This window comes from Drosophila navojoa, chromosome X, assembly GCF_054131105.1.
Source record: "Drosophila navojoa isolate 15081-1374.11 chromosome X, UAZ_NAV_1.0, whole genome shotgun sequence".
NCBI lineage: Eukaryota > Metazoa > Arthropoda > Insecta > Diptera > Drosophilidae > Drosophila > Drosophila navojoa.
The window spans coordinates 8,763,974-8,791,165 of record NC_142895.1 but is presented as its reverse complement, the minus strand read 5'-3'; the positions used below and the strand labels follow the sequence as shown (position 1 = coordinate 8,791,165).

Genomic DNA, 27,192 nt, shown 5'->3' with positions numbered 1-27,192 from the left:
GTAATCTAGTTGTTATATTCTAGCGCAAGAGCTGTAGAAAATGCAATTTTCACGTATAAGTATCCGCCGTATCATATTGATCTTATACTCTCAACCCGATTGGAATTGATAGTACACTTATATCTTAGCACTGTATCTATCATTGCTTCTCAGATACCGAATTCGTACCCCCCTAATGAAATCAGATCGGGAACATCTGTAGGTATTTTAAGGGTATTTCAAGACTTTAGCTTCAATAGCAGCTATAAAATTTGCATTCATATGGATAGACTTACAGACAGGAAGAGAGACCCTGTAAAAAATACAAGTTGGTTCATCTCAACATTCCTATCATGTTTTCATAATATTCCGCTGACCAATAGCTTATATATCATAGTACTATAATCTATGAATATTCTGATAGCACCCAAATAAAAGAAACTTTGATTGGTTTTTCATTATTGTTATATTTTTTTATTGTAACTCAATTTGAGAAATTTAAACAAGTTCAGATCAAACATAGCATATTTTTCAATCAAGTTTTTGTTTATTGTTTTCCGCTTTGTGCTGCACTCCATTGTGAATGCATCACTAATAAATGCTCTAAAATGTACAAGATCATGTTTGCTGGAGCTGTTGCTCAACCAGTACGAATATATACATATATACATCGAGTCATATACAAAGCACACGCATGACTATATACATATACATATATGTAACCGCTAATGTTGTTCATATGGCAAAGATTTAAGATATTTGTGTAGCCCTATTTATACTAAGCATATACGACTCGATATGGACTGGAACAACAGCCAACAACTGATCAAATTCCTCAAAAGTACAACATTTCATATATATATATATATATATATATGTAAATGTAAAAAAAAAAATTAAATTTTAAATATTTAAAATAATACAAGAAATACATATACAGGCACACACAATTTACAAAATAGTAAAAAAATAAACATTGATTGCTTATGGAATAGATAATATAACATATGGTATCATATAGCTAGCTATACACATATAGGAGCATATATAGTTAGTTATTCAAGCTTACAATCGACTCACTTATCCTAATATATATTGATAATGATTTTGTTTTCGATATTTGTGTTTTGTTAAAGTCAAATGATCAAATTATCGAATAGCTCTAGTTATACCTGAAACTTAAGATTAAACGCTCTGTTGTTTTGGTCTAAATTGGCATTGGCCTGGAAGGGGCGTGGCACACGCTTGTTCGCTTCAGACTGTTGTTGTTGCCAAGAAATAATAATATTGTAGACAAATCACATCCAGCACATCACAGGCAGAATTTTTTTTTTTTTTATAAATTTTATATATATATATATATATATATATATATATGTACATATATATATATGTAGTATGTATATCTAGTAATATATACTTTTATATATATATATATATATATATATATATATATATATATATATATATATATAATATATATGTGTGTATACTTTTAGCTTAAGCCTATGTAATATAAATGTATATATACTATATACGAGCTGCTGTTGTCACTTATATATGTTTATGTTGCTCTCTCTCTCTCTCTTTCTCTCTCTCTCCAGTTCTCACTCTGTGTTTTTGGACTGCCTCGCCTCTGTCTCGCTCGCTCTGCATTTTATATGCCCGTTTCAGCAATGCCTTCATCATCTGTCGAGGTAAAAAAAATGCAATGATTAAAATTCAAATATTTATATTAATCATAGAATTTTCTTATAAAATATGCAAACAAATTTTGATTCTTGCAACAAATTTGATTTCAATAATAACTTTGATTTATATTTATTTACATATATGTATAAATATTTATTTCTGTTTTTTTTTTTAAGCATGCCCAGTTAGTTAGTCAGTTAGTGTGTGTGTGTGTGTGTGCGTGTGTGTATTAGTTAGATTTTATTTTTTAGATTTTACACTACACTACAAGCAACAAGTTAGACAGTGTGCGCTTTTTATATACATTTGTTAGTGTTTTGTGCATTTGTTAGACTACAAAAAGAGTTGTTGTTGTTGTTGTTGTTGTTCTTGTTGTTGCTGTTGTGTATTATTATTTTTTTTTTTTTTGTGGAGAGGTGCAGTTTGTGTTGTTGTTCTTGTTTATGGTACAAACCTAAAAGCGGACTCTTATCAATACCATCACCATCCTCATCATCAGTGTCTGTGTCTGATTGAGTGCTAGTGCAAATGTTTGTTGTTGTTGTTGTTGTTGTTGCTGCTGCTGGCTGCTGTTGCTCCTGATTGCTGCTGCTGCCCAAGCTGCTGTTGCTGTTGCTGTCGCTTGCCGTGCTGCTGGCCGTCGACAGCGTTGCTGTTGTCTCATTATTCAGAGGCTGCTGATCATCGTCTTCATCAGCTTCTTCATCATCCTCGTCCAGCTGCTGTCGTTGCTGCTGCTGCTGCTCCAGCTCCAGTTCCAGCTCTCGGTCCAGCTCCTCGGCAAGGGCCAGCGAGGCACGCAGCGGCGTTGCATGCAACATGTGACCATTGCTGCTGTTGCGGTTGCTGTTGCTGTTGCTGGCGGGCTTGGGGCGCTCTAAGTAAATTTTAGTCACTGAATTTCGTGAGTTGCAAACAATTTGGTGAAGGCAGCAGTTGAGTTTGTATATGTATATAAATATGTGTATGTGTAGGTATTAGATAAGTGTGTGTGTGTGTGTGTGTGTGTGTACAACATGTATACATGTGTGTGTAAGAAGAGAGAAGAAATTCATTAAATTGCAACAAATTTGTGGGTTAGTGACAAGAAAAATGAAAATATATAGATAAGGAAAAACAGCTGCAAACCCATAAAGTTGTGTTTGTGTGTGTGTGTGTGTTGTAGTTGTTGTTGTCGCCTATTATATGTATTGAGCACTTTAGTACATTAGCATTAGTCAAGAGTAGTTAGCATTTAAATTAATAGAGCAGCAACAGCGAACGTTCACCAAACCAACGACAACTTTCAGAGAGTTCTAGACAGAGACACAGGGGTCGGGTCGGATCGGGTCGGGGCCAGGGTCAGGGCCAGGGAGAGCTACGGCAGTGCCACATCGACGGGCTGCGCTTGCCTCAACTTACCCTCGTAGCCATCGTTCTCGTGCAGCTCATGCGAATCGGCCAGCAGATGCTCCTTGCCCTCGAGCACGGCCAACAGGCACTGGTGTATGCAAACGTATTGCTGCTCCGTTTGCACCATGAAAACGCGCTCTGCAAACGAAACGAGAGCATTAGAGATGCGCAGCTGAGCTGTATTTGTGGACTATTTCTGGACCTACCCTTGCGCATGGCAAACACAATGCCAAAGATGTCCACATAGTCGGACTTGTTGATGTGCTGCAGTATGCGATCCAGTGCTATGAATGTGCCCGATCTGCCCACTCCGGCGCTGCAGTGCACGATTATGGGACGCATATCCGTGCCGATGACGTCCCGGAAGGCGCGCACGAACCGCACCAGAGACTGCGGCGGCTCCGGCACACCAAAGTCCGGCCAGGTGGTAAAGTGAAAATGTCGCATGATGCGCGATTCACAATTCTGGAAGAGGCAGAGAAATTGCATGAGAAGCAGTGCGACGAGAAGAGAGAGAGAGAGAGAGAGAGAGAGAAGCGTGCTCTATATGTAATGAGAAGTTTAGCTCCCATAATGAATAGAGTTGGAGCAAATGAAGAGAAGCTTAGCTCAGAGGGCAACCGTTGTTAGTTTCTCTAACAGTTTCTTTCAGGGCTTAAGCTAGATCTGAAGACGTTATTTAGAGAAGGTAACAGCTATACTTATCTTAAGAGATGATTTACCACTTCTGTTTCTTCTAATGGTTCAGTTCTATCAATGACTTTTATGACTGTGAATCGCGTTATAGCTAGCCGGTCTGGCAAATGAAATACCCTCATTGGCTTTATGTTATTATTGAAATATTATTCAGTATTTCTTCAATAAAATTGTTTAAGTTATCCTTAAGTTGGTTCTCGTCTTGTGAATCTTAAAAATTAGATCAATATCTAGCAAAAGTCTAGGAGAAGTACAGCTACTCAATAAGCATCTTAGGAGATGATTTTAAGAGATGATTTACGGTTTCTTCTAAAAGTTCTGCAACTCGTATGACTGTGAATTGAGCTATAGCTAGCCGATCTGGCATATGAAATACCCTTATTGGCTTGATGATATTATTGAAATATTATTCTGTACTTCTTCAGGCTATACAATAGAATTATTTAATGCTTAAGTCGGTTCTCGACTTGTCAATCTCAATAAAAATCTATACAGAGTACAACTACAACTACTCAATAAGCTCTTAGCTTACTTTAGTTACTTTCCCACAAAGTTGTTTTCTTTTAGTTCACATTGGTGATCAAATCTTCTTCTACTATAAGCACTACTCTTTCTCTCTCTCTCCATCTCTCCCTCTCCCTCTCCCTCTTTCCATCTCTTCCGACTTACCCGTGAGACCATAAACTCGGCTATGGACCAGTCGAGAAAGTGCGTATCGGTAATGAGCTGCACTTTGATGTCGCCATAGAATATGGGCACCCGATCGATGGGCCAGTACTGATCGCACTTCTCGCGGCCCTTCTCGAAGCAGCGCGTCAGCATGACGATCGCCCGGGAGTTGCTCTCCCAGCACATGCGCCAGAACTCCTCGCGCGTCGAGTGCAGCGGCCCCTGGGTCACGATGAACTCGCGCGGCGAATTGTGGCCCGGCATATAGTTGGCATTGATATAGTCGGAGCCATCGTCGTCGTCCACGGGCTGCAGCTTGAAGCGCGAGTGATCGTACGGCAGGATGTTGGTGAAGCGATTCTTCGGCCGATTGCACGGTAGATCCGCAAAGCTGCACGCCTGATCGCGGCCCACGTGCTTCAGCTCCTCGAACTCCTCGCTGAAGCGAAAGTCCGAGTCGGCCGACATGAGGCGATAGTGTTCCGGGAAGTCCTTGATGTGTATGGGACGATTGGGCGTTATGTAGCCATCCGGCAGAGGCGCCAGCTCGTCCGGCATGCGGGCCAGCTTATTTGTCGCACGGCGCATGCTGTGACAGCGATAGCGATAATAGCCCAGGGCGGCCAGCAGGCAGAGCACACAGAGCGCCACGGCGAGCGAGCTGGCCAGCCAGAAGACGTCGTCGCGATCCGTGGTAATCGGCTCACTGTACACCGTATCCGTGAACTTGTCCTCGTCGGTGAAGGCGCGCACCTTGATCCGGTACGTGGTGGCCGACTTGAGCGGCCCGTTGCAGTAGCCGATGCGATGCTTGTCGCAGACAGCGCTGCCAATGGTGAAGTCCTCGAAGCCGAGGCTACGCAGGCTGGCATTGATGAACGGATTGTACGGCTCGATGGCCTGGTAGGGCAGCCAAACGGTGTACGACTGCACATCCTGCCAGCTGGGCATCTCCAGGCCGGACGCGTTCTTGCCCACATCCTCGGCCACAATGATCGTGTACCAGCGCACCAGACCGTGCGCGTTCGAGAAGTAGCTCTGGCGGTAGCGTATCTGTATCGTGGTGCTGGTGTGGCCCAGCGCGATGGGCATGATGTTGGGGGGCGGTGTCGGCGGCGCCAGTATGGGCATCAGCTGGCGATGCTCGCGCTCTGCCCCATAGCCATGGCCGAGCGCCGATTTGGCCTGAATGCGAAAGATGTAGCTGTTGCCCGGCACCAGGTTCTCGATGCGCGCCTGCGTCGCATTCGCTGGCAGCTCATAGCTGACCGTGTCCCCAGCATCGTCGGCATTCTGGCAGCTGATGCGGAAGTGCTCGATGGGTCCGTGCTGCTCCTGCGCAGCGAGCAGCCACTCGAAGCTAATCTCGCTGGGCTGCACATCGCTCGGCTGGAAGTAGTCGACGCGACCGGGCGCTGCCGGCAGCGTCTGATAGCTGGCCGAGATGGGCGCACTGGTGCGCATCATCGCGCTGCCCGGCTCGCTTCCCGCCCTCGCCGAGACGGTGAAGGTGTAGTTGTGATACGGCTGCAGGCGCTGCAGCGTCAGCTGCGTCTGCGTCGTGACGTTCTGCAGCAGCTGCGGGCTGTCCGGATCGGCGCTGAGGTACTGCAGCTCGAAGTCTGTGTATTCGCCAGCGGGCGCTGTCCAGCGCAGGGTTATCTCTCGGGCGTCCAGCTGGACGGCCTGCAGATCGCCGATGGGCAGCGGATGCAGCCGATACAGGCGCTGGATGGGCAGGCTGGCCACGCCCCCGCTGACCGTCCACACGGTGATGTTGTAGAGGCGGCCCGGCGTGAGGCCCGTAAAGCTGAGCTTCCGCTCGGTATCATTGGCCAGCTTCTCCTTGTCCTTGATGAGCGGATCGCCCAGAGAGAAGCGATAGAGATCGAAGCGTGTGCTGGAGGCGGGCGTGGGCGTGTAGTTCAATATGATGCTATTGCCATTCGACTCGTACTCGTGCTCCTGCTCCGGCTGGCCCTGCTGCCGATCCTCGTCCAGGGCATTCGAGATGAACACATCGGACTGAATGAGCGGCATGGTGCGCGTGGACAGATGCGTAATGCCGGAGCGTATGCCATTGGAGCTGGCCTGCACCTCGAATTTGTATTGACGACCCGGCGACAGGTCCTCGATGGGTATGCGAACGCTGGCAGAGCCAACTGTAAAGGATTCGAGTTTAAGTATCTCTCTCTCACTCTCTCTCACTCTCTCTCTCTCTATCTCTCTCTTATATACTCACCCTCCTCTTCGGCGGGCAACTGCGTCACATTCTTGTACTCCACCAGCTGGGGCTCGTCGGTGGGCCACCACTTGATCGTATAGTAGTCGACATGTCCCTCGGCCCGCGGCCATTCCAGCGTCAGGTTGCGCGAGTCCACCAGTGGCACCACATTCGAGACGGGCTGCGGTGGCATCGTAATGTTCAGCTCGAGCGGCGTCGGGCTCTCCACGCCGAAGCTCAGCGTGTTCACCTGTACCAAATAGCGCTCGCCGTAGCGCATGTCCTCGATGCGCGCCTGCGGCTCCTGGACATTGGGCAAACGCTGCCAGGTGCTCGCCGCTGTGCGATAGCGCACCGCGTATTCACTGAAGTCGCTGCCCTCCGGCGGCTGCCAGTGGAGCAGCACCAGATTCGTGTTCACTGTGCGCTGGGTGAGATTGCGCGGAGGCTTCGGGACTGCGGGGCGAGCAGAGACAGAGGGAGGGACGTTAAAGAGGTTGAGTTTACATATGAGTCAGCGCACTAATAACAAGATATGACTTGATTTATATCAATACAAGTGTGTATGGGTGGATTGACTCATTGATAATGTTTTCAGTTCATAAATAAATCAGACGAATAACCCAATTACATTCGACTCTAGAGTTCGGTAATGCCATTCTTAACTGTTTAAGTTCGGCTGTGAATATGAATATGAATGAATCAAAAGTGATTCACATTGAGCTGCTTAGTTTTAATACTTGAGTCTACATTTTAAAGCTATACTTGAGCTATCCATTAACACTATCCATAACACTTTCTTGCCTATTTCTAAGCATCAATGAATGATTCGAAGTTGAGTTACTTCAATGATTGAATGGTTTAAAAAGGAATCATGCTTGATTCTACAAGTCGAACTAAGCTTTACTAAACATGAATTGACATTCGATACTTCAACAGAATGAAATGAATCCAATCAATTCATATGAGTATGAACATGATTCGCTATTGAATCACTTACGATTCTTCAGTTGTATCGTATTATTATACCAAAAGTACTTTGCTCTTGCGTTTCTATACCTATTCAACTCTTGGACTCTATGAACTGATTCACATAATGTTATCTAATTGATGATACGAAAATGCATTCACAGCTGAATCAATTTTTACAATTCTGTCAAGGAATTAAGTCTATAGTATACTTTTAAATACTGGCACATAATTCTATATGACTATTTTAATGTAACTCCTTTTGGACTCAAAACGATTCAATTCGAATCATTCACTCGCTGCATTCACTATTCGAGTGCTATTCAGCAACACTTACAGACTGCCTGGAAATAGGCATGCGGTTCGCTGCGCATTTCGTGGCTTATTGCGTAGACCTTGATCTCGTAGCCGGAGCCGGGATGCAGATACTTGATGATCAGATTGGTGAGATTCGTGCTGATGGTGCGCTCCTCCTTGGTGCCATTGCGCTGGTAGTGCACCTCATAGCGATCCTGCTGCGAGGTGACATCGCTGCGCCAGCTGATGTTCAGGCCCTGGTTAATGCTGCGCAGCTCCTGGATGATGGGCGCCGAGGGTCGCGTGTCCCGTATCAGGCTGCTGCCATTGGAGCTGATGCCATTGGACAGGGCCTGCACCTCGATGTTGTAGCGTCTGCCCGGCAGCAGCTTGTCCAGCTTGTATTCCGTGAGCGTCGTCTCCACCTGCTGCTGTGGCGTGGAGACAGCCGCATCCGTGTCATTGTACTTCTCATAGTAGCTGCAAAAGATGGCAACGAGTCTTAGCAACTCTCTCTCTCTCTTCCTTCGGACACTCACCTTATGCGATAGCTATCCTGCTTGCCCGTCTCGGCCGGTTCCCAGGACAGGTGCACCGCATTGCTGCGATCATCCAGATAGCCGTGCAAATTTCTGACCGGAAGCGGACGCAGCGTAATCTCCGCACTGGCCGGCCACGAGTGGACATTGTCTGAGATGGTTTTCACCACGACGTCGTAGCTCTTGCCCGGCTCCAATATTTCCGGATAGTCGAAGTAAAGGCTGCTCGCCTCGGTGCGCGGCACAGTGAACACTCGCCGCGTGGTCGACAGGGAGATCTCAAAGCTCTCGTATTCACTGTAGGTCCGCGGCGGCTCCCAGCGCACCCGGAACGAGCTGGTCGTCGTATATTTGGGATCGAAGCTAACGTTTAGAGGCCGTTCCGGTACAGTGAAGTACCGTGCCGTCGTCGGCACTGACGTCTCGTTCTCGGAGACTGTCTGCACGGATATGTTGTAGGCGCGACCGGGCACGAGACCCTTGAAGGCCGCCTGCGCCGGTCCGGGTGGCTCGCCCTCCCGCTCCACATACAGCACGCTCTCGATGGCATCGTCCGGCGTTATTGACACCTTGTAGTGGGTGTAGAGACCCGCCGGATATGGCGGCTGCCACAGCACCAGCAACGTTGTCTCGTTCCGGAACCAAACGATGAACTTGCCGGGCGTATTGGGCTCTATATGGGACATGGATTGATTTGTTTTGGGAGGAAAGACGTTTTACTACACTGGACAACTAACGGTTCGGAGTGGACAAGCTGGATAGGTGGGTTAGCACTGTTAATGTGAAACTTACAGCTAATACAAACAACAGAAACAAAGACGCAGCACACTGTTGCCCAATGTTAACCAAGGTGGCTGAACCCAAGTACGAACACCAATAAGTGTTTAAATGAAGGAGGGTTAAAGGTTAATTAGTCATGCAGTGAAGGTAAGGCTTTGACGAAGTGTTGTGAGGGGTTAATGCGAAAAAGTGCTGCTAAGCCAAGAAACCATTAGCAATACAAACCACTCTTCACTCATATTTAAATGAAGGAGGTGGAGGAATATGGAACGATCGATTAGACAAGTCAAGGAAGACTATTGAAGAAGATAATTGAATGGACAGGGAAACCGGGTAAGAGAGAGCAAGGAAGAAATACAATTTTGCTAAAGAAAAAGCTATATTATTATTGGGAAAGACAGAAGGATAGGTGGAAGGAAAGAAGGACGACAATGAAGTAGGAAGCATGACAGTAATGAAGGAAATATAAGAGCTTAACTACTAAAAGGAAGAAATAGAGAAGATTTAGCGGCTAATAAAGGGAAAACACAAAACAAACAAAAAATACTAAACATACTGATAAAAATTTGATGAAATCATGTGTTGAAAGACCTAAAAAAAGTCTACTGATTATGATGATGATGATGGTATATGGAAAATACGGATATGAAATTTGGCTTGTGTAGGTACAAAAGTATATGCCCACAAAGATGTGTGATACACATTTAAGTAGAGTCTTAGAAACCGCCAAGACTTAGTTCATTAGAAGCTTGGTTAACACTGTGCAGAGGCGCTCGCATTACTTAAGGAGTATTTAAATAGTCGTATACGCATTTTATTAGCAATAAACGAGGCACACAAACAAGCGACAACAAATTGGGATGTTACTTAAGGTTACCTCCGCGTAGATCCATTGCTCAGCTGCATCACATTCAAGAGACAGTAAGCAACACAGAGAGAGAGAGAGTGAGAGTGAGTGTGGAGAGTGTGGGGAATAGACTGTTATTGTTGTTGTTGTCTTCATCTGTTAATTGCGACCACAACCAATGGGAAAATTGTTAAGCCAAAGAAAGTTCTTTTCACAACATTAACTTGGGATTATAAGAGTTACGGAGATTGGGCCCGACACCATTGTTAATAGAGCTGAATTGGTTTAGTAATTGCAGCGATTGTGGGGACTGCGTGTGCCAGCGTTCCGGGACTTACTTGTGGTGAAATTGCGACTTGTATAGGCCACCGATTCCTTGCCCTGGTAGACGGTGTATGCCTGTACCTGGTAGGTGCCGCCCGGCGTTAGCTCCTTGGCGGACAGCTGCAGGGTATCGTTGCCGGCGAGCAAATAGCTGCGATTGTATTCGCTATGCGGCGGCTCCGTTAGACCGAGAACTTTGATCTTGAAACCGGAGTATTTGCCCGTACTCGGAGGTTTCCAGGTGATGAAGGCGCTTTTGCTCGAGCGCAGCTGTACGCTGAGATTGTCCGGCGGATCGGGTGCTGCAAAGGTGAGAGAGAGGGAGAATTTAGTAAAGTCAAAACTCAGTTTTATTATGCCTCCCTTTACCTGTCGTTATATTCACTGTCCAGGTGAGCAGCTCGCGATGCGTGGAATTTGTGTAGTACAGCCAAAAGTTGTACTCGCTGCCCGGCAGGACTCGAGACAGCTTAATGTCCTGCCCGATTTCGCTGGCCGGTATTGTCGTATTCGGTTCCGGATAACCAAATGGCGGACTGTAGTCGATGCGGTAAAAGGCATTGTCATTGCTGCTCGCATTTGGCACACTGATGACCAAATCGGCGCCCTCGGCTACCTGTGAATGCAAGAAAGAGAGAGAGGGAGTGAGTGAGTGAGAGAGAGAGAGAGAGGGAATTTCGGTTTGTTGGCTCCGTTTCATGGAGGAGCTCTCTTTGGCCGATGCGCTCTGTGGCATGGGCATAACTGACCTATATTTTGAAATATTTAATCTTGCACGCTGCTGTTTCCCAACCCATTAATCATAGCGATAAGCTGCACACATTCACATACCCAGAGAGAGAGAGAGAGAGAGAGAGAGAGAGAGAGAGCGAAACGATAAGAGTCATAGAGCGCCAGACATTTGTAGCGCTGCCCAAAATACACCAACTAAAAGTTGAGTCACAATGTCAGGGCTAAAAGTGATGCGCTCATCTGTCGCACGCTCTCGATATACATACATACACATACGTATACGTATGTGTGTGCGCTTGTTAGGCGTTTACATTAATCTATATATGCGATTATGATAATGACTCTGAAACTGTCAAATGACTCAACTCAACTGTGTCAAATGCATTCGCGTGTTGCATAAGTAATGCGCTACGTCTCCATTCAATGGGCCTAGGGGGGGGGGGGGGGGGGGGGGGACTAGCCAATTTTCGATTGAGTTATATAGTTTACAAAGTTATTCGGATGATAATGAAACATGAAGTTGACTGACAGCAAAGTGAACCGATTGACTTATGCCTATCTATAGGAATTCCTGCTCCCATTGTTATCTCACAATCAATATACCCCCGACAATCACTGTCTAGGTAAGCAAAAGTAAATCACATTATAGTTCCTCCACTGTCTATTCTGAATTATCATCCAAGCGGGGGATGCTGCCAGAACCAGTTGGAATACGTGTTCAGAGGCAAGAGAAAAACGAATTGCAATATCTAGCTAGATTCACAATTGATTTCATTAACTATTCGCAGAACGATAATGAAGCTAATGATTAGCAAATCTCTTCAGGCCTGACTCGATAATTTAGTGGCATTTTAAACAACGGCGGATAATACGCGGATCCATCGATGACGCCCATCACGAATGACAAAAGCAATACAAAAAAAAAACAACAACAAAGCAAAAGAAACAGAAAACAAACTCTTGAGCACGTGACATTTGGAACTAAAAAGAGAAATTGAAGTTCAGCGACGACTGGTTCGAGTCCGGGATGGATATCGATGTTGAATGTTGAATGAAATAATTTCCCAAGCTGTGGAAGCAGCAAAGCGGAAAATCACAATGATTTTTCCAATAGATTTGAATACGAATATGAATATAAATAGGGATCCGATTCGAATTATATTCCTCCATGTGACATGCAAACAATGGAACAATACGGAAGTTCATTTAGCAAAATTTCCGATTTTATTGTATTCGTTTTTCTCGTTTTGTGCTTTGCGTTTTGGCTAATATAGAATTTTTTGATTGGAGGCCTCAAATTGGCATTGCGCCATTAAAGCCCGCCTCCACATTTGATGAATAATTTGTTAGCCCGCAATTTGCCAATTACAATTTGAAAGCAGACGCGCTCTAAGTGGAGTATATAGCACTCTAATTGAATGTGAGTAAGCAATCGAATGGCTGGGCTTATTAAACCAGCTGTTACCAGACGTTATAGCGTTACAGGAAATGGCACAAAGAAGAACGAAGAAATGCAATGTAGTAGTACATTAGGCAATAGTGATGTAATTTTATGAAGATAGTAAGCAGTTGCAATAGCAAAAGATGGGCAGCGACTGCGGCCAGTAAAACGTTTACGAAAGCTAAAGGTAGAGCAAAACTGTTAAGAGTGAGTGAGGAGAGGAAGAGAGAAGCGAAAAAGAGGTGAAAGTCAGAGTGAAGTGGGAGTTGAGGCAGCATTAGAAGAGCATGAGAGGTACTGAGTATAGGGAGTAATAGATGAGAACGTAGAAAGAAAGAGAGATACGGGGAGAATAAGAAAAAGCGAGGAAAAGAATGGAAGACTCAATGAGAGAAGGAGAGACTGAGAAGAAAGAGAAATAAAGAAATATATACCATAAGCCATCAGGAGCCATACTATGATAATAGAACCAGAGATAGATAAACAAATGTTGAGAACACGAAGAGAACACAAGAACAAGAAGAATCGGCTTAAATGAATCTAAAGAATTTGCGTAACAAAAGTATATATGTTTATTGATTGAGTTAATTTATTTATATTCATTAAATATCAACTAATCAAGTTGAAAAGCCGCCTCAAGCGAAATGTGAGCTCGGAATTAAAGTTTGTTTGTTTGTGTGCGAGGAGCAATGATACATTTCGATATATTTACGCGCTATTTGTGGACTACCTGGACTGGAGGTGCTAATAAACGAGGATCGAATAGTACAAAGTAAGTATAGTAAGTTCTAAATGTGGACAAATTGTATATTTATTCGCGCAGCCATGTGAAAAATACGTACAAATTAGCTGAAGTTGTATGGAAATGTATATATATCGGTATATATATAATATAATATATATCGGTATATATCGATTCATTAATATACATATGTATGTATGTCTATCTACATGAATCTTAAGCTTGCCAAAAGGAAAGTAAAGTTAAATCATATTTCGATTGAAGTGTTTACTTATTGACTCTTATAACTAGGTGTGCGTGTGTGTGTGTGTGTGTGCGTGTGTGGGCGTCTATTTGGGGCTATTTATAAAGCACTTGCAGTTGACATTGCCCACTTATCTGATCTGTTGTTGTTTTGCCTTTCACTTTTCGTTTATGATATTTATGTATATATATTTGATTTTTTTTTTTTTTTTTTGGGGCGCCTCTGGGAAAGTTGCGCGAGTGCGCATAGCAGCCAGCTTGTGTCCGCAGTCGGCCGACTGACGGCTGACTGCTGTGGCACTTGGCACTCGATTCGCATTAATGAAGCGTCGACCTTGTCCGCTCATTACAAATGCAATGCAATTGCAATCGCCCCGCGGCAATTGCAGCTGCAATTAGTTTGCATTGTTTTTGTTTTTGCTTTGGTTTCGGTTTCGGTTTTTGCATAACTGAAACCTCAAGACGAGGTCGTGAACCAATCAAACACACACACACACAAACACAAAGAGAGTGACCCCTCGCTGAAAAGAACCCAATGTCAGGCGTTGTTTGATGCCCATGATCTCTGATGTGCAAAAGTGTGTGCGAAAGAGAGAGAGAGAGAGAGAGAGAGAGAGAGAGGGGGGGGAGGGGGGTAGGTGGGGGGAGGTAGGGTATTTAGGCTATGCTCGACATCAAAATAATTCCATGACGCGCCAATTTCCTGACCATGCGGCGCTACTTAAATAATTTGTAATAATTACAAAACTAAACAAAACATTTTTTTTTTCATAAATTTTTTCTTTTTCAAAAGCAACACAAAAAGCACTCACATAACAAATAATAAATAAAAGAGAAGCACAACAAAAGAAACAACTAAACGCAGCTCAAATAAAAGCCACAAACGTAAATTTTTTGCGTTGAGCTGGCAAAAAAAAAAAATAAATAAATAAAAATGCCAAAAATCGACGTAAAACAAAATAAAAGCAAAGAAATTTTATTTATTTTTTTTTTTTAATTTGCAAAGCAACGCAATTGAAATACTCTAGCATAAGCTTAAGGATATTTGAGTCGAAATGTGAAATCAACAAGAAAATTCAAGTTTCTTATGAAAATATCTAAGTCAGATTTTCCTAGGCAAATGAAGAAATTTTTCATTGGTTTGGCGTAGTGCTAGAACAGAAAACAGTTTTCTATTGATTCTACAAATAATGAATGACATTAATTAATAATCATTTTAATATTATGCATATTGTATTATTTCAGGTTCAAATGCTACTCTAAGTTGAGAAGAAAAAAATCAAGTTTTGTGTTTTATCAGTTTTGTTTTTCTAGTTTAAGGTGATCCGCTTCGATTTAAATGATTTAGTTTCAATTTGGATGGTTTTTGACAATATCTAGTGCACGAAAATCTGAATTTGCATAGAACATAGCTTTATGTTCCATATGAAGTTGACTTTTTTGGAACCATTAATAGATATAGATATGGATATAGATATAGATATAGATATAGATATAGATATAGATATAGATATAGATATAGATATAGATATAGATATAGATATAGATATAGATATAGATATAGATATAGATATAGATATAGATATAGATATAGATATAGATATAGATATAGATATAGATATAGATACAGATATAGATATAGATATAGATTAGAGATAGAAACATATTATGAATCAATCATTGATCAGGATTATGTCGCCATACATACACTTATCTCTCTTTCCCTCTACATACATATCTACTCTATGTTTATCTAGGCATATTTTCCGACTCGATGTGACGCAATCTGAATACTCTCTTTGTGGAGGGTATAGACAGGCGCTTGCATTAGTTGTGGGCAACACGGCGGGCAGGTGCGCGCCATGTGGGTCGGCGCAGAGGCAGGGGCAGGGGGGACTGGGGAGGGGAGCTGTGGGGCCGGTCGTTCGTGCTGTGCGTGTGCATGTATAGGTGTGTGTGTGTGTGTCTGTGTGATTTATAAAGCGTTGTTGGTTTTTGCTAAATATTTATATGGCAGCCGCCGAAACCAGTTAGGCGAGCATCAAGTTTTATTTATTTCGTTTTGTATTTAACTTCTTCTTCTTCTGCTTCTTCATCTTATTTTGCCTCTTCACCATCATCAGCTACTGCTGCTTCATCTTCTCACTCGCCGTCCCCTACTCTTATTAAATTACTTATTTTCTATGTAGCTCGCAGTTGAATTTGTCAATAAACAAATCGAAATTCGCGCAAATCAATAAAATTTGCAATTTACTTAAAACAACCAAAGGCAAGAAGAAGAAGAAGAAGAAAAAAGCCCCAACCAGATATGCGCCAGGTACCTGGCGGGCTCTAGTGCCCGCTCCTCCCCCTGCTCCTACACTGAAAATCAACAAATTGTTTAGCGTTTAGTTTTCTTTTTGACTTGGCCCAGTTATTTCTGCGCGTAGATACCCTGTATTTGGCGTGGTGCTTGCTGTGGGGCATGCATGCCATTTGACTTAATGAGTAGAAATATTAAGAGAGAGGCTTACTTTAATAATCTAGCATCTTATCTTCACTGAAGTCATTTCAGCTTTAGGGAGTCATATTTCCCTGGACTGCTGAATAGTCGTATATGCCCCCTGATCTGAATATTTTCTAGGTGCTTCAACTGCTTAGAGTCTTAGTTTTGAGCCTTTATCATATTTTTTATTCATGATTTGAAATTTATTTCAAGTTTGAGTCAGCTTTTTATTGGTTTTGGGAATATTTTTTTAGTATATATAATAAATTTTTTTTAGCTTGGAGATAATATTAAACCCAAACTAACTTTTTGTGTGTATTACTCCTTGCTAAGGCGCTCGTCCTATACATTGTCATCTTATCTTTCAAACAGTAGGCTCAATTGCCGTTTACAGGGCATCATCGAGTTCATCATCCGGCAACTAACGCGATTTTTTTTTCTGAGCTGCTGTAAAAGGCCGTCGCAATTAACATTAATTAATGCAGAGGCTTTTGCTGCAGCTAGTGCAAATTCGCTTTATAGCCAATCATTAGCCAAAGTGTACTGCATATTATTTATATATATATGTATGTATGTATATGTAGATATATGTGTATATTCATATCTGTTTGATCAATCAGTCGATTCGCGCGCCACACTTACGGCAATTATATAACACAGCTCTGGCCACAATTGCCCAATTAGCCAACTTTGTTGGCCATTTATGTAGGCCCAAATGGCAGATAATTAGTCAAAAACCTTAGATATTTAGCTCAGATCGTAAAAGCGCGCCGATTGGGAGCAATGGGTGAAACAAAATTAAGGGAAGTGGAGCAACAGAAAATGGACGAAATTGGGTAAAGCTGTGTTTTCTTATAGAGCTACTATTTGGCTTACGACAACCAAATGAAAGGTGTTATCGATAGTAGGCATTTGCTGAAATCGATTAATTTACATATATCGTTTCAATATTTCGATATATGATTATGAGTTGATGTTGACAACAAATATACATCTAATACCTATAGTTATCAACGTGTTATCGATTATTGTATATATCGATAACAACGAATTGTTAGATTAAAGAGCATTAGATTGACCTAAAATCGATTTCAATCAGTTTGCATGATGGCTATCCATAAACTGGCCCAGTTAGGCAATTATTATCGATTATTTTTGATAGTTATCGAAAAAGAACTATCAAATCTTTTATTTAACAACTGTACACGACCGTGAACTATCGCTATAGCTATCCTCCATGGCAAACATTGCCATCTCTAGTGCTGGGCCACTGCAAACGCTATGGAGCTCCATGTGCGAATCTCTGCCCGGAAATGGTTACGATAAGTGTGAAAGTTATTTCAGTGGCAAACTAATAAAATAAATGAATAGCAAAAAGGAGAAGACGTCGCTCGACTCGAGAGTCTGGAGTAAAAACTTTTGCATATTTCGGCGTTCTGGGAGGAAGCAGCAAAAGAAACACAGAGCAAATGAGGGCCAAGCAATAGAAAAGAGGGAACATCCCGATTCTATAGAGCACATGACTTTACACAGCACTCGCTGCCTGACAGCGACAGCACAAATAATTTGCCGCTAAATGGTGGGCTATTTTTAAAAAGGCACTTCATCAAGTGCCGCCGGATGGTTGCATGCCACACACACACACACACACACACAGATGTGCAACTACTCCAGTCTAGGAAGAAAAAAACGTGTGTCTGTGTGTGAGTGGAAGTTCGGCATATGCCCACCACAGACAACAGAGACTTTAGACTGCAGACTCCACACACAAATGACAATCCACTGAGCGGGCGTACACTGTGAGAAATCTGAAGGTCTCCTAGAAATCTTTGAATCCAGTTTTATGTAGATAAGGAATAGAGAAGAAAGAGAGTATATATATATATAGGAAACTCAATTTTCCACAACTAAATCTATATACATTACTCAATAAATATTTCCCTCCTTCTGTTTTTTGCAGTGTACGCTTTTTCATACAGATAAGGCTACAGAAAAGAGCAAGACAGAGACAGCAGAACAGCTGCCCGGCAACATAAACTGAATGATTTAACACGCGACTTCAACAATCGTTGTCAACCCATTTTTGGGGGCATTCTTTTTTCTTCTTCTTCTTCTTCTGCTTTTTTTTGCCGGCATTGCCACCCAACAGAATGGGAATGGCCATCCCCCCGTCGCCCCTCCCGCAAATGGGGATGTACAGCTACGTCGTGCATAACAATTAGCCCGACTCGACACACGCCTATGCCGCACCTCCGCCACCCTCCCTCTCTCTCTTTCTCTCTCCCGTCCTCCTCTCTGCTGCTGCTGCTGCATTCCAGTAAACAAAAACTGAGCCGCAAGTTTCGACAAAATGCAGACCACACCCTATAAAAACCAAAAACCAAAAAAAAAAAAAAGAAGCCACAACTGAAGGCAGCGGGGCGGGACGCAGCGGGTTTCGGTTTAATTAATTAAAATTAGATCGGACGTTCGGCAAGTGCAGCGCATGCAATCAGAGGGCAGAGTGAAGCAAGTTCATAACGCCGCAGCCCCCAACATAAAACGAGGCACAACAATAACAATTCCAAGTTGAACAACAATTACAACAACAGCCACTGAATTACAACAATCCAAAATGAGATGCAACATGCATTGGATAGTCAGCTAGAGACATACCCTGTACACTTGGTAAGCCTCTCAAAGGCTACAATTTGCTGCAATTGCCCATGCATAGATATCCTGTAAAAGAATTTACACAATAATTTTGAAGTCTAAGAACTTTCTGACGAATCTATTTGAATAATATATTTTGTTATAATACCCTGTAATATTCATTTATATAAAAATATAATCAATTATATAACTACTGCCTCTGTATTCCCTATTCTTAATAGTTTTGTGCTATGAACTTCCGTGGATTATTTCACCCGTTATGATACCCTGTAGTTGAAGCTATCAATAGATCGTAAATATATAAATATAACCTGACGATTACAAGTTCTTATCTCTGTTGTTTTGCTTTCCCTGCCTCTATATATACCCTGTAGTCATTCTAGACATTCATAAAGTACTCTAAACTGGATTCCTTAACTAAAGCTCAAATAAAATACGTACATAACACATCAGTAAATCAGTTCCCACTTAAAGCACCTTAACTAACAGCTAATACATCTACTATACTATTCCCAAACTGTCTATTAGCTAGTTCAAGCTGCTATTCAAGCGCTAGCCCATTGTCAAAAACTTCTCGGGTTTACTAAAGCAAAGCTTGTATACTGCGTTTATTATTGAATTGTTAGCCGTGGATCGGGTTCGAGATCCCATCTGGGGGCTGAGCTTGCACTTTGCTTTTTATGATAAACGCAAATTGAATGAACTTTCATTTGATTAATTGAAATGGCGGCGCGTGTCGTTTGATCACCGATTAAAGGCGTAGATGTAATAGCAAATGGCGTTGCCAGATGGCCTAAACAATAGCATAAGAAATTATCATCAGCACACAGACAAACACACACACACACACATATACATATACCAATAAATAGGCAAACTTTGTTGCGCTGATGTCATCAGACCTTTTCGGTTAACGATTAGTAATGCGTGCGATCGAGTACGTAAATAATCGCATATTGACGAGCGAGTGGTTTGCATTGACCATTGTGAACTGTGGCTGAATGGGTGAGCATGGCTGTGTCTAGTCTAGAATAGTCAGTAGGGGGAGTAGAGGGTGCTGATAAGAAAGTAATGGGTGGTAGGGGAGAGGGGGGAAAGCGTTGATTGTTGATTGTTAATGAATGAATGATGGGTAATGAAAAATGAGAATAATGAATAATGATTATTACTGAGTATAGCCTAATGAATAATGAAAGAGTAAGGTGTATAGAGCAATGAATAATGAATAATGAATAATGAGTAATGAGTAATGAGTAATGAATAATAAATAATAAATAATGAATAATGAATAATGAATAATGAAAAATGAATAATGAGTAATGAGTAATGAGTAATGAGTAATGAGTAATGAGTAATGAATAATAAATAATGAATAATGAAAAATGAATAATGAAAAATAAGTAATGAGTAATGAATAATGAATAATAAATAATGAATAATGAATAATGAATAATGAATAATGAAAAATGAATAATGAGTAATGAGTAATGAATAATGAATAATGAATAATGAATAATGAATAATGAAAAATAAATAATGAATAATGAATAATGTTAAAAGTGAGTTATGAACATTGATCATTAGTTATTAAGTATAGACTGTCAATAATCGGTAGAGACTAATCACTAATGAGCAATGAGCAATGAATAATGAATTTTCAGTACCTATAATAAGTTACCAAATATAGACTTAAGTTACGGCTAATGACTAATGAGCAATAAATAATGAATAATTTGAATAGGATTTTAATATTGATCATTATCTATCTAATATATGTAGACTGTAAGTAATGGGCATTGACTAATGACTAATGACTACTTACTAAAGACAGTAATAAATTAAATTAAATCAAATTATATTTGTTTATCAAATAATAAATAATGACTGCAGGCTCATGATTAACGATCAATGAGCAATGAGTAACGAGCTGAGCACTGAATAAGGGCTAATAATTAACGAGCACAGAGCTACTAAAAGTAATACAGCAATAACAAGAGACTATTGGCTCTACTTAAGTATTAGCTACTGAGCAATTATCAAGGAGCCATGAGCACAAAGCAATGAGCGGGTAATGAGCATTGGGTATTGATTTTGGACAAATGACTAAGGGTGCATGGGCAATGAGTAAAGGGTAATTACGCGTTATTTATGATGAATAATGAATAGCAGCAATAAGTTATGCGTAGTATTGAATTCCACGCCAATAATATTTCGATTTGATTGCGCGCTTATAATGATTAGCAAGTAGTTAGAGAGACGAGTATCAAGTGACAAATATCGAGTATCGAGTATCGAGCGGCGAGCATCGAGTACATGTGCGTTAAGCTGTAAAGTTTCGCTGGATTCATACGCCGGCACGTAACGATGCGACACATCTGATATTATGAATAAGTCAAGGCAAGGTTTCGCTCACACACATACATACATACATACATACATATACATATACATATACATATATGCTGTTGTTGTTGTTGTGATTCTTCTTCATTTATTATTGTTATTCTTATTATTATCGTCATTATTATGATGGCATGGCTGTTTTGTTTTGGCACGTGAGCCAAGAGACAAAACAAACAAAAGTCAGCGGCCGCATTCCGAGTGACTTTAATTGCAAGCTGCAAAAACAGCTTTGAGACAAACTTCAGAGATGGAGTGAGAGGGGGGCAGCAAGGCAGAGAGAGGGGATTGAGATTTGAGAACTGAGAACAGGACAACCCCACACACATCGATCGTGAGGTACCAGCACCCAACCTTGAGCGATTTTTTAGATTTACGCATATCTGGTTTCTCTTTCTCTTTCTGTTTCTGTTTCTGTTTCATTCGCATTTCGAGTTCTGGCATACTCTAACAAGAGAGCACTTTAGCTATATGGAATATTGAATATGTATAACGTGTATACATTATATCTTTCAAATCGTTTTACTATATAGGATATAGGAAATATAAATACAACTCATAATCTATAATAAAATAACTTTTATAATATAAATTTTAGTATGCTCTTCACCTGCTCATAGAGCATTCACACTGCGACCTCACATCATTAGCTCATCCATCTCGTTTCTTCTTTGCATTTACATATATTGTAAATATATATATAAACATGTCGCATTGAGCTGTACGAAATAACAAACGAGTTTTGTAAAAAAAACAAAGTAAAGTAAATGCAAAAACGAATGAAATGAAACAGAAACAGAAACAGAAGACTCCATGAAAAGGTTGGAAGAGAAAGGTCTAACTCAGGCACGATCGTGCATTAGCTAGGAAACGAATCGAAATACTATATGTACATATATGAATATGCAATATGGCCAAAATCAACATATATCTGAATCGAACTGGTTGCCAACAGCCAAACAAAGGCAAAAAGAACGAGTTCTGCGACGTACTATAATTAATTGCTGGCATTACGGAGTTACGGAATCTCGGTTTAACCCCCACTTACAACAACAGCAATGAAACCAGATGTGATTAAAAAGTTTATGACACCAAAACAACAGCAAAAAGAACAAAATGAAATTAATAATAAAATCTGAGTTTGAGCATTAGGGGCAAGTCGTTAATTATTGTAATTTCAAATTGTGGGAGAGAGAGAGGGAGAGAGAGAGGGAGAGCGACTGTCAAAGATTGATTGAGTTATAGAAATAGCCCACAATTAAAATGCAACAGACGCAGTAAATAACATCAATCGATTTTTTATGAGGCCCAGCGTCAGCAGAGAGATGAGCTAGAGATACAGAGACAGACAGAGGGGGGGACGGTGTGTGGTTTAGGGGGTGGTACGTAGCAGTGAATGCGCTGCAATTTTGTTTACATAAACAATTCTAATGGGCAATTCGAAATGGCAGCTGGAAGCTGGAAAATGTCTTAAATTAACAGTTTAGCCCCACCACTAGAACATTTCGATCTGGCATCTGGGGTGAGAGGGGTGAGGAGGCGGGTCTGGTTAACTGGAAATACCCCATTAGCCAGCAGATGCCACGGCCCACAGTTTTCTAATTGTGGTTCGTGTTAAATAGACGACTTAATTTCCATGCATTTAGTCATCGCTCAGCCAGAGCTGTGCGTGTCACTATCCCGCTTTATTTATTTATACAACACACTAATCACGGCTCGTAACGCCCCCCCCCCCCCCCCCACCCACCCCCCTTCCGTCTCTGATAATGTCCTCTAATTACAGTTGGGTTTTGTCAATGGAGCGAATTATTTCACGCATTCCATTAGACGATTTTTTGTTTGTTTCCTTTGTATTCGGTTTTTGTTTCCCTTTGCATTCTAGTGACGCGACGAAGATAATTTTTAGCAAAGCGATAAGGCGTGACGAATGCGTCGCCAAGTGAGAACAATGGATACCCTGTAAGAGCATTGAGGTAATCGATAATCGGATATGTGATATGTGAATCATGGCGCTATTTGTTCTCTATTCGTATATATCTATATCTATATTACAGCTGGACATGTTCAGGTTAAGGTCGATCGTGTTATCAATTTCCATTCATAGCGCTTAGTATGCACTTTGTGCAGCTTGCTGAAGATATAATATATATGTGTAATTATTTACTTCAAGACTAATTGCAAACTAAGCGTAAGTGAATCGGAAAATATGTGAATATTCACATATCTATGTACAGATATTCATATGTAGTATGTGTAAGTAGCAATTGATTAGCTAGTTTAACGGAAATTTACAATGTATTCAGCTAAATATGTATATTATTGTTTTTTTTTTTTTTTTATATATGCAAATAATTTTTTCAAAGTTATGCATTTGATTTCTAAGAAACAATATAAATTTTTCATTTTTCAAATGAATTAATATAAATAAAAAAAAAATCTTAATAACTTTTCAGTCCACCCCATTCATAATTATTATAGGGTATCAGACGTCGCTTACCTGTGCCCAGAATATTGTCAAAATGCCAAACACAAGCAGCATTGGTTGCGCTTGCTGTTGTTGTTGTTGTTGGGTCTGGTGTTGCTGCTGCTGCTTCTTCATTGCAGTGAGTACAGTGGTAACCCGAAATCGTTGACAATTGCGGCGCTTTTTGATTCTTGTTGATTTCGTTTGCTTCTAATTCGTTGTTATAACATTATTATTTGTCTGGCTGTGTGTGTGTGTGTGTGTGCATCTGTGTATGTGTGTGTATAAATATTACTCTCCCGTTTGGTCGTCAATTAATATTGCACTTTTTTACAGCGACAACGACGTCGACGTCCGCATAGGCGTCGGCAGCGTTTGTTTTTATTGCTTTCTGCAGAAAAGAAAAATAAAAGATGCACCGCAGCGCGCTTGTTACAAAATTGTTGTTGTTGCTGCTGCTAATGCTGCGACTGAGGCTGCTGCAGTCGTCATTCGCTTTGATTACAATTTTCGCTGCCGCTGCCGCTGCCGCTGCCGCTGCCGCAGCCGCAGCCGCTGCCTGAGAGAATGACGCGACAGCCGTAATTCATGGAATGCGCCCATGCGAAATGCTGTTTATGGGCAAACAAAATTATAACGGCACTGTCACACTGACTACTGCGGCTGCTGCTGCTGATGGGCTCTCACAAGAAACAAGAGAGAGCAGGGCGGGCGAGAGAGCGAGAGATAGGAAGAAGCAGCGCCAGCCGCAGCAGCAACAAGCGAAAGCGTCGCAACGTCACGGCTGCAGGTAGAAAGCAAACGAATGAAACGGAAAACTGAAGAAGTGACTGAGACGCTGGCTGCACCGAGTGACCGAGTGTGTGTGTGCGTGTGTGTGGTGCAAGAGAGCCACGCACAAGTGCGTTTATTTGTGTGCGTGCGCACATGCGTACAAATGCTTGAGTGCGAGCGAGCAGGCAGGCGCGCGTGCGTATGCGTATGCGTGCGTGTCCGTGTAATAACGGCGCTTTACAACCGACGCAGTTGCTGCGACTGCGACAGAGCTGTTGTTGTTGTTGTCTTTAGTGTAGCTGCTGCATTACGAAATAACTACTCGTCCGCCATGACAATTACCCAGCGATTGTTGTTGTTTTTGCTGCTGCTGACGCTGCTGCTTTAGCTGTTCTTCAATTATTGCACCCCCATTTGGTTGTAATTGTATTAATGCTAATTGCACGCATTTATTTCAACAGAAAACAACAGCGGTCCCACACTCACACACACGCGCGCGCAGTCGCCACCCAATTACAAGCACACACACATAGAAACCCAGTGCGGCGGCGCAACAGCGAACGCGACGTCAGCTGCGCATGAAAAAAATTCACTTGTAATTGTAGTTGCTGTTGCTTCTTCTTATGCTTTTGCTGCGTTTGCTGCATTAATTAAACTAGTCACGTTTCGTTGTTTTTTTGTCGGTATAAAATGATGTTTATTTTTATTTTTTTTGGTGAAATTTTAATGGCCGTCGCACTGCTCTTTTATATGTATATAAATATATACATAGTATATGTATTTCCTTTTTTATTTTAACTTCGCAAACCTATGCTAAATTCCAGCACAATCACAAGTGCCATTAGTTCAGTTATTAACTAAACAAATAGAAGTAGCACGCATTAATTCAGGCAGCAGCGGCGGCCGCAGCAACATTAGCGGCGGCGGCGTTCACATTTGTAAACAGACACACGACAAAAACAACACCAAGAAAACCGTACACAAACTACGAGAGCGCCTCCGCTCCGCTCTTAATCAAACTCTCTTTACACACTCGCTCACTTTGCTTTAATTGATGACATTAACGAATTACTTTTCAAATTTGCATTGAGCCAAAAAAACAAAAAAAAAAAAAGAACAATACACAACGGAAGTTTTAAAACATTTTTTAAAAGAAAAATAAGACAAAACAAAAAATACGTTCGTAAAGCGCGTACAGCGCGAGCGACAGCAATAACCGTACCGAACGAAGAAGTGTATAAAAATGAACAAAAACAAGTGGATAAAACAACAAAAGCAGAGTGCAGACCAAAATTTGATGTGCGTATATCGATATATCGATAGACTGGTCAACGTTAGTATTTTAGTATTTATCGGGTGCTGCGCCACAACGATGAGGAAGAAAGCGACATCTATGGCTTGGAGCTCTCAGAAAATTTACGCGCCAAGATTTGAGTTTCGATTTGAATGCATCCCGAATGACAATATAATTAAAAGCTCCAACATAAACCTAGCTTGCTAACAGTTAAAAAAATAAGATACAAATGAAGTCTGTATAAATTAAGAACCGGCTAAAATGTTGAGCTTAAGATATAAAAAAGAGCGATGCACTCAGCTAAATAATTGTAAGCTAAACAAATTTGGGTATGTATATTTCAAGAACAGAAGTGAATGTTAGTGCAGCATTTAAAGCCGTTTCTAACACCAAACAAAAGCGATAGGCAAAATGTGACCGGTGAACTGCAGGCAATCGATTGTATTTAACTATCGTTAGAAACTGACAATAAAATTAAATACCAGATTAATTATGTGACATGTTGGATACACAAATATCATATATAAATGCAATAAAAGTAAAGCAAGCATCAAATTACTTGCTGTATATATAATATGATTCGAGTTATGTGTTTTAATATAGGTTTGGTCAGTCAATCACGATGTAGCGTTTCTCTATTTTATTACTCGTTTTGATTTACAGCTTATACTTTCAATTCGATTTACCATAATATTTATGATAAGCATTGGCATATAAAAATACAGTCTTCATTTCAAATGTAGCTGGCGCGCGCCTTGTGCTTCAAACGATTGCTGCTGGCATTTTTAGCGGTAAGCTGTTCATGCATATCGATAAAACTATGCAATGTTTGTACATTAATTAATTGGCGCCAAAGCTGAATTTCAAATGTACAATTCAAATTGATTCATTGTATATCAAGATATTTATTCTAGAAAAATTGTAAAAAACAAAAGAAATTATTATAAGTTATGCAAATTTATGTTGCATTAAACATGCTTAGAGCATTGTCAATAATTTGCATTCATTTTTGAAGGGCAATGTGAATAATAAATCTGATAGATTAGATATATTCCCTATGATGATATAATAATAAATTCGACAAACATTGATTATGTTGTTGGCAGTTGGCACTTTTACGTATATAAACATTTTTATTTCTAGCCTTTGTCACTCTCTTTCCCTATTTATATATATATTCTTTACTCCCTCTTTCTCTTTCTCTTCCTCTCTCTCTCACTCCCTTTCTCTCTTGTCTTATTATTCTTAACTTGTTAACTGGCATGTTAATTCCTTCCGTAATACGCGTGTTCATTATGTTAAACACTTAACATGGGACATGCGTGTATTAGCGGTGGGTGCACACACACATACAATCACACACACACACACGCCTACATAGCCTCGCTGACTCCCCCTAAACAATAGCTAGATGAATGTGTAACACACTAATTAGTCTTGTATGCGATTCATAATGATAACAGTCATTAAAATACACGTGTACCTCGCCTGGTGTGCGTGTGTGTGTGTGTGAGCCCAGTGTCGAGTGGCAGGCTTTGCCATCGGAGAAGCTGTAGC

At 41.3% G+C, this 27,192-nt stretch overlaps 2 protein-coding genes across 11 annotated transcripts in view; one reads left to right on the top strand and one right to left on the bottom strand.

The window, feature by feature from the left end:
• The window catches only part of LOC115564589 (uncharacterized), a 181,097-nt gene that overhangs the window by 99,927 nt on the left and 53,978 nt on the right, over positions 1-27,192 (top strand). The gene's annotated exons all lie outside the window — the stretch shown is intronic.
• Ptp4E (Protein tyrosine phosphatase 4E) lies at positions 876-25,656 on the bottom strand. 10 transcript variants are annotated; one of them, XM_089263227.1, is made up of 12 exons: positions 25,564-25,656; positions 23,601-23,958; positions 10,778-11,024; positions 10,423-10,710; positions 8,458-9,130; positions 7,959-8,398; positions 6,671-7,108; positions 4,429-6,590; positions 3,270-3,528; positions 3,073-3,201; positions 2,126-2,566; positions 876-1,668 (listed from the first exon to the last, which is right to left on the bottom strand). In XM_089263227.1, exons 2-12 carry the CDS (start codon positions 23,700-23,702, stop codon positions 1,637-1,639), a joined length of 5,211 nt encoding a protein of 1,736 aa, XP_089119353.1. In that variant the 5' UTR covers positions 23,703-23,958; positions 25,564-25,656; the 3' UTR covers positions 876-1,636. The 10 variants fall into 10 exon arrangements, with proteins under 10 accessions (XP_089119353.1, XP_089119352.1, XP_089119346.1 ...); XM_089263226.1 differs by having other exon boundaries at positions 25,521-25,627; XM_089263220.1 differs by having other exon boundaries at positions 25,322-25,611.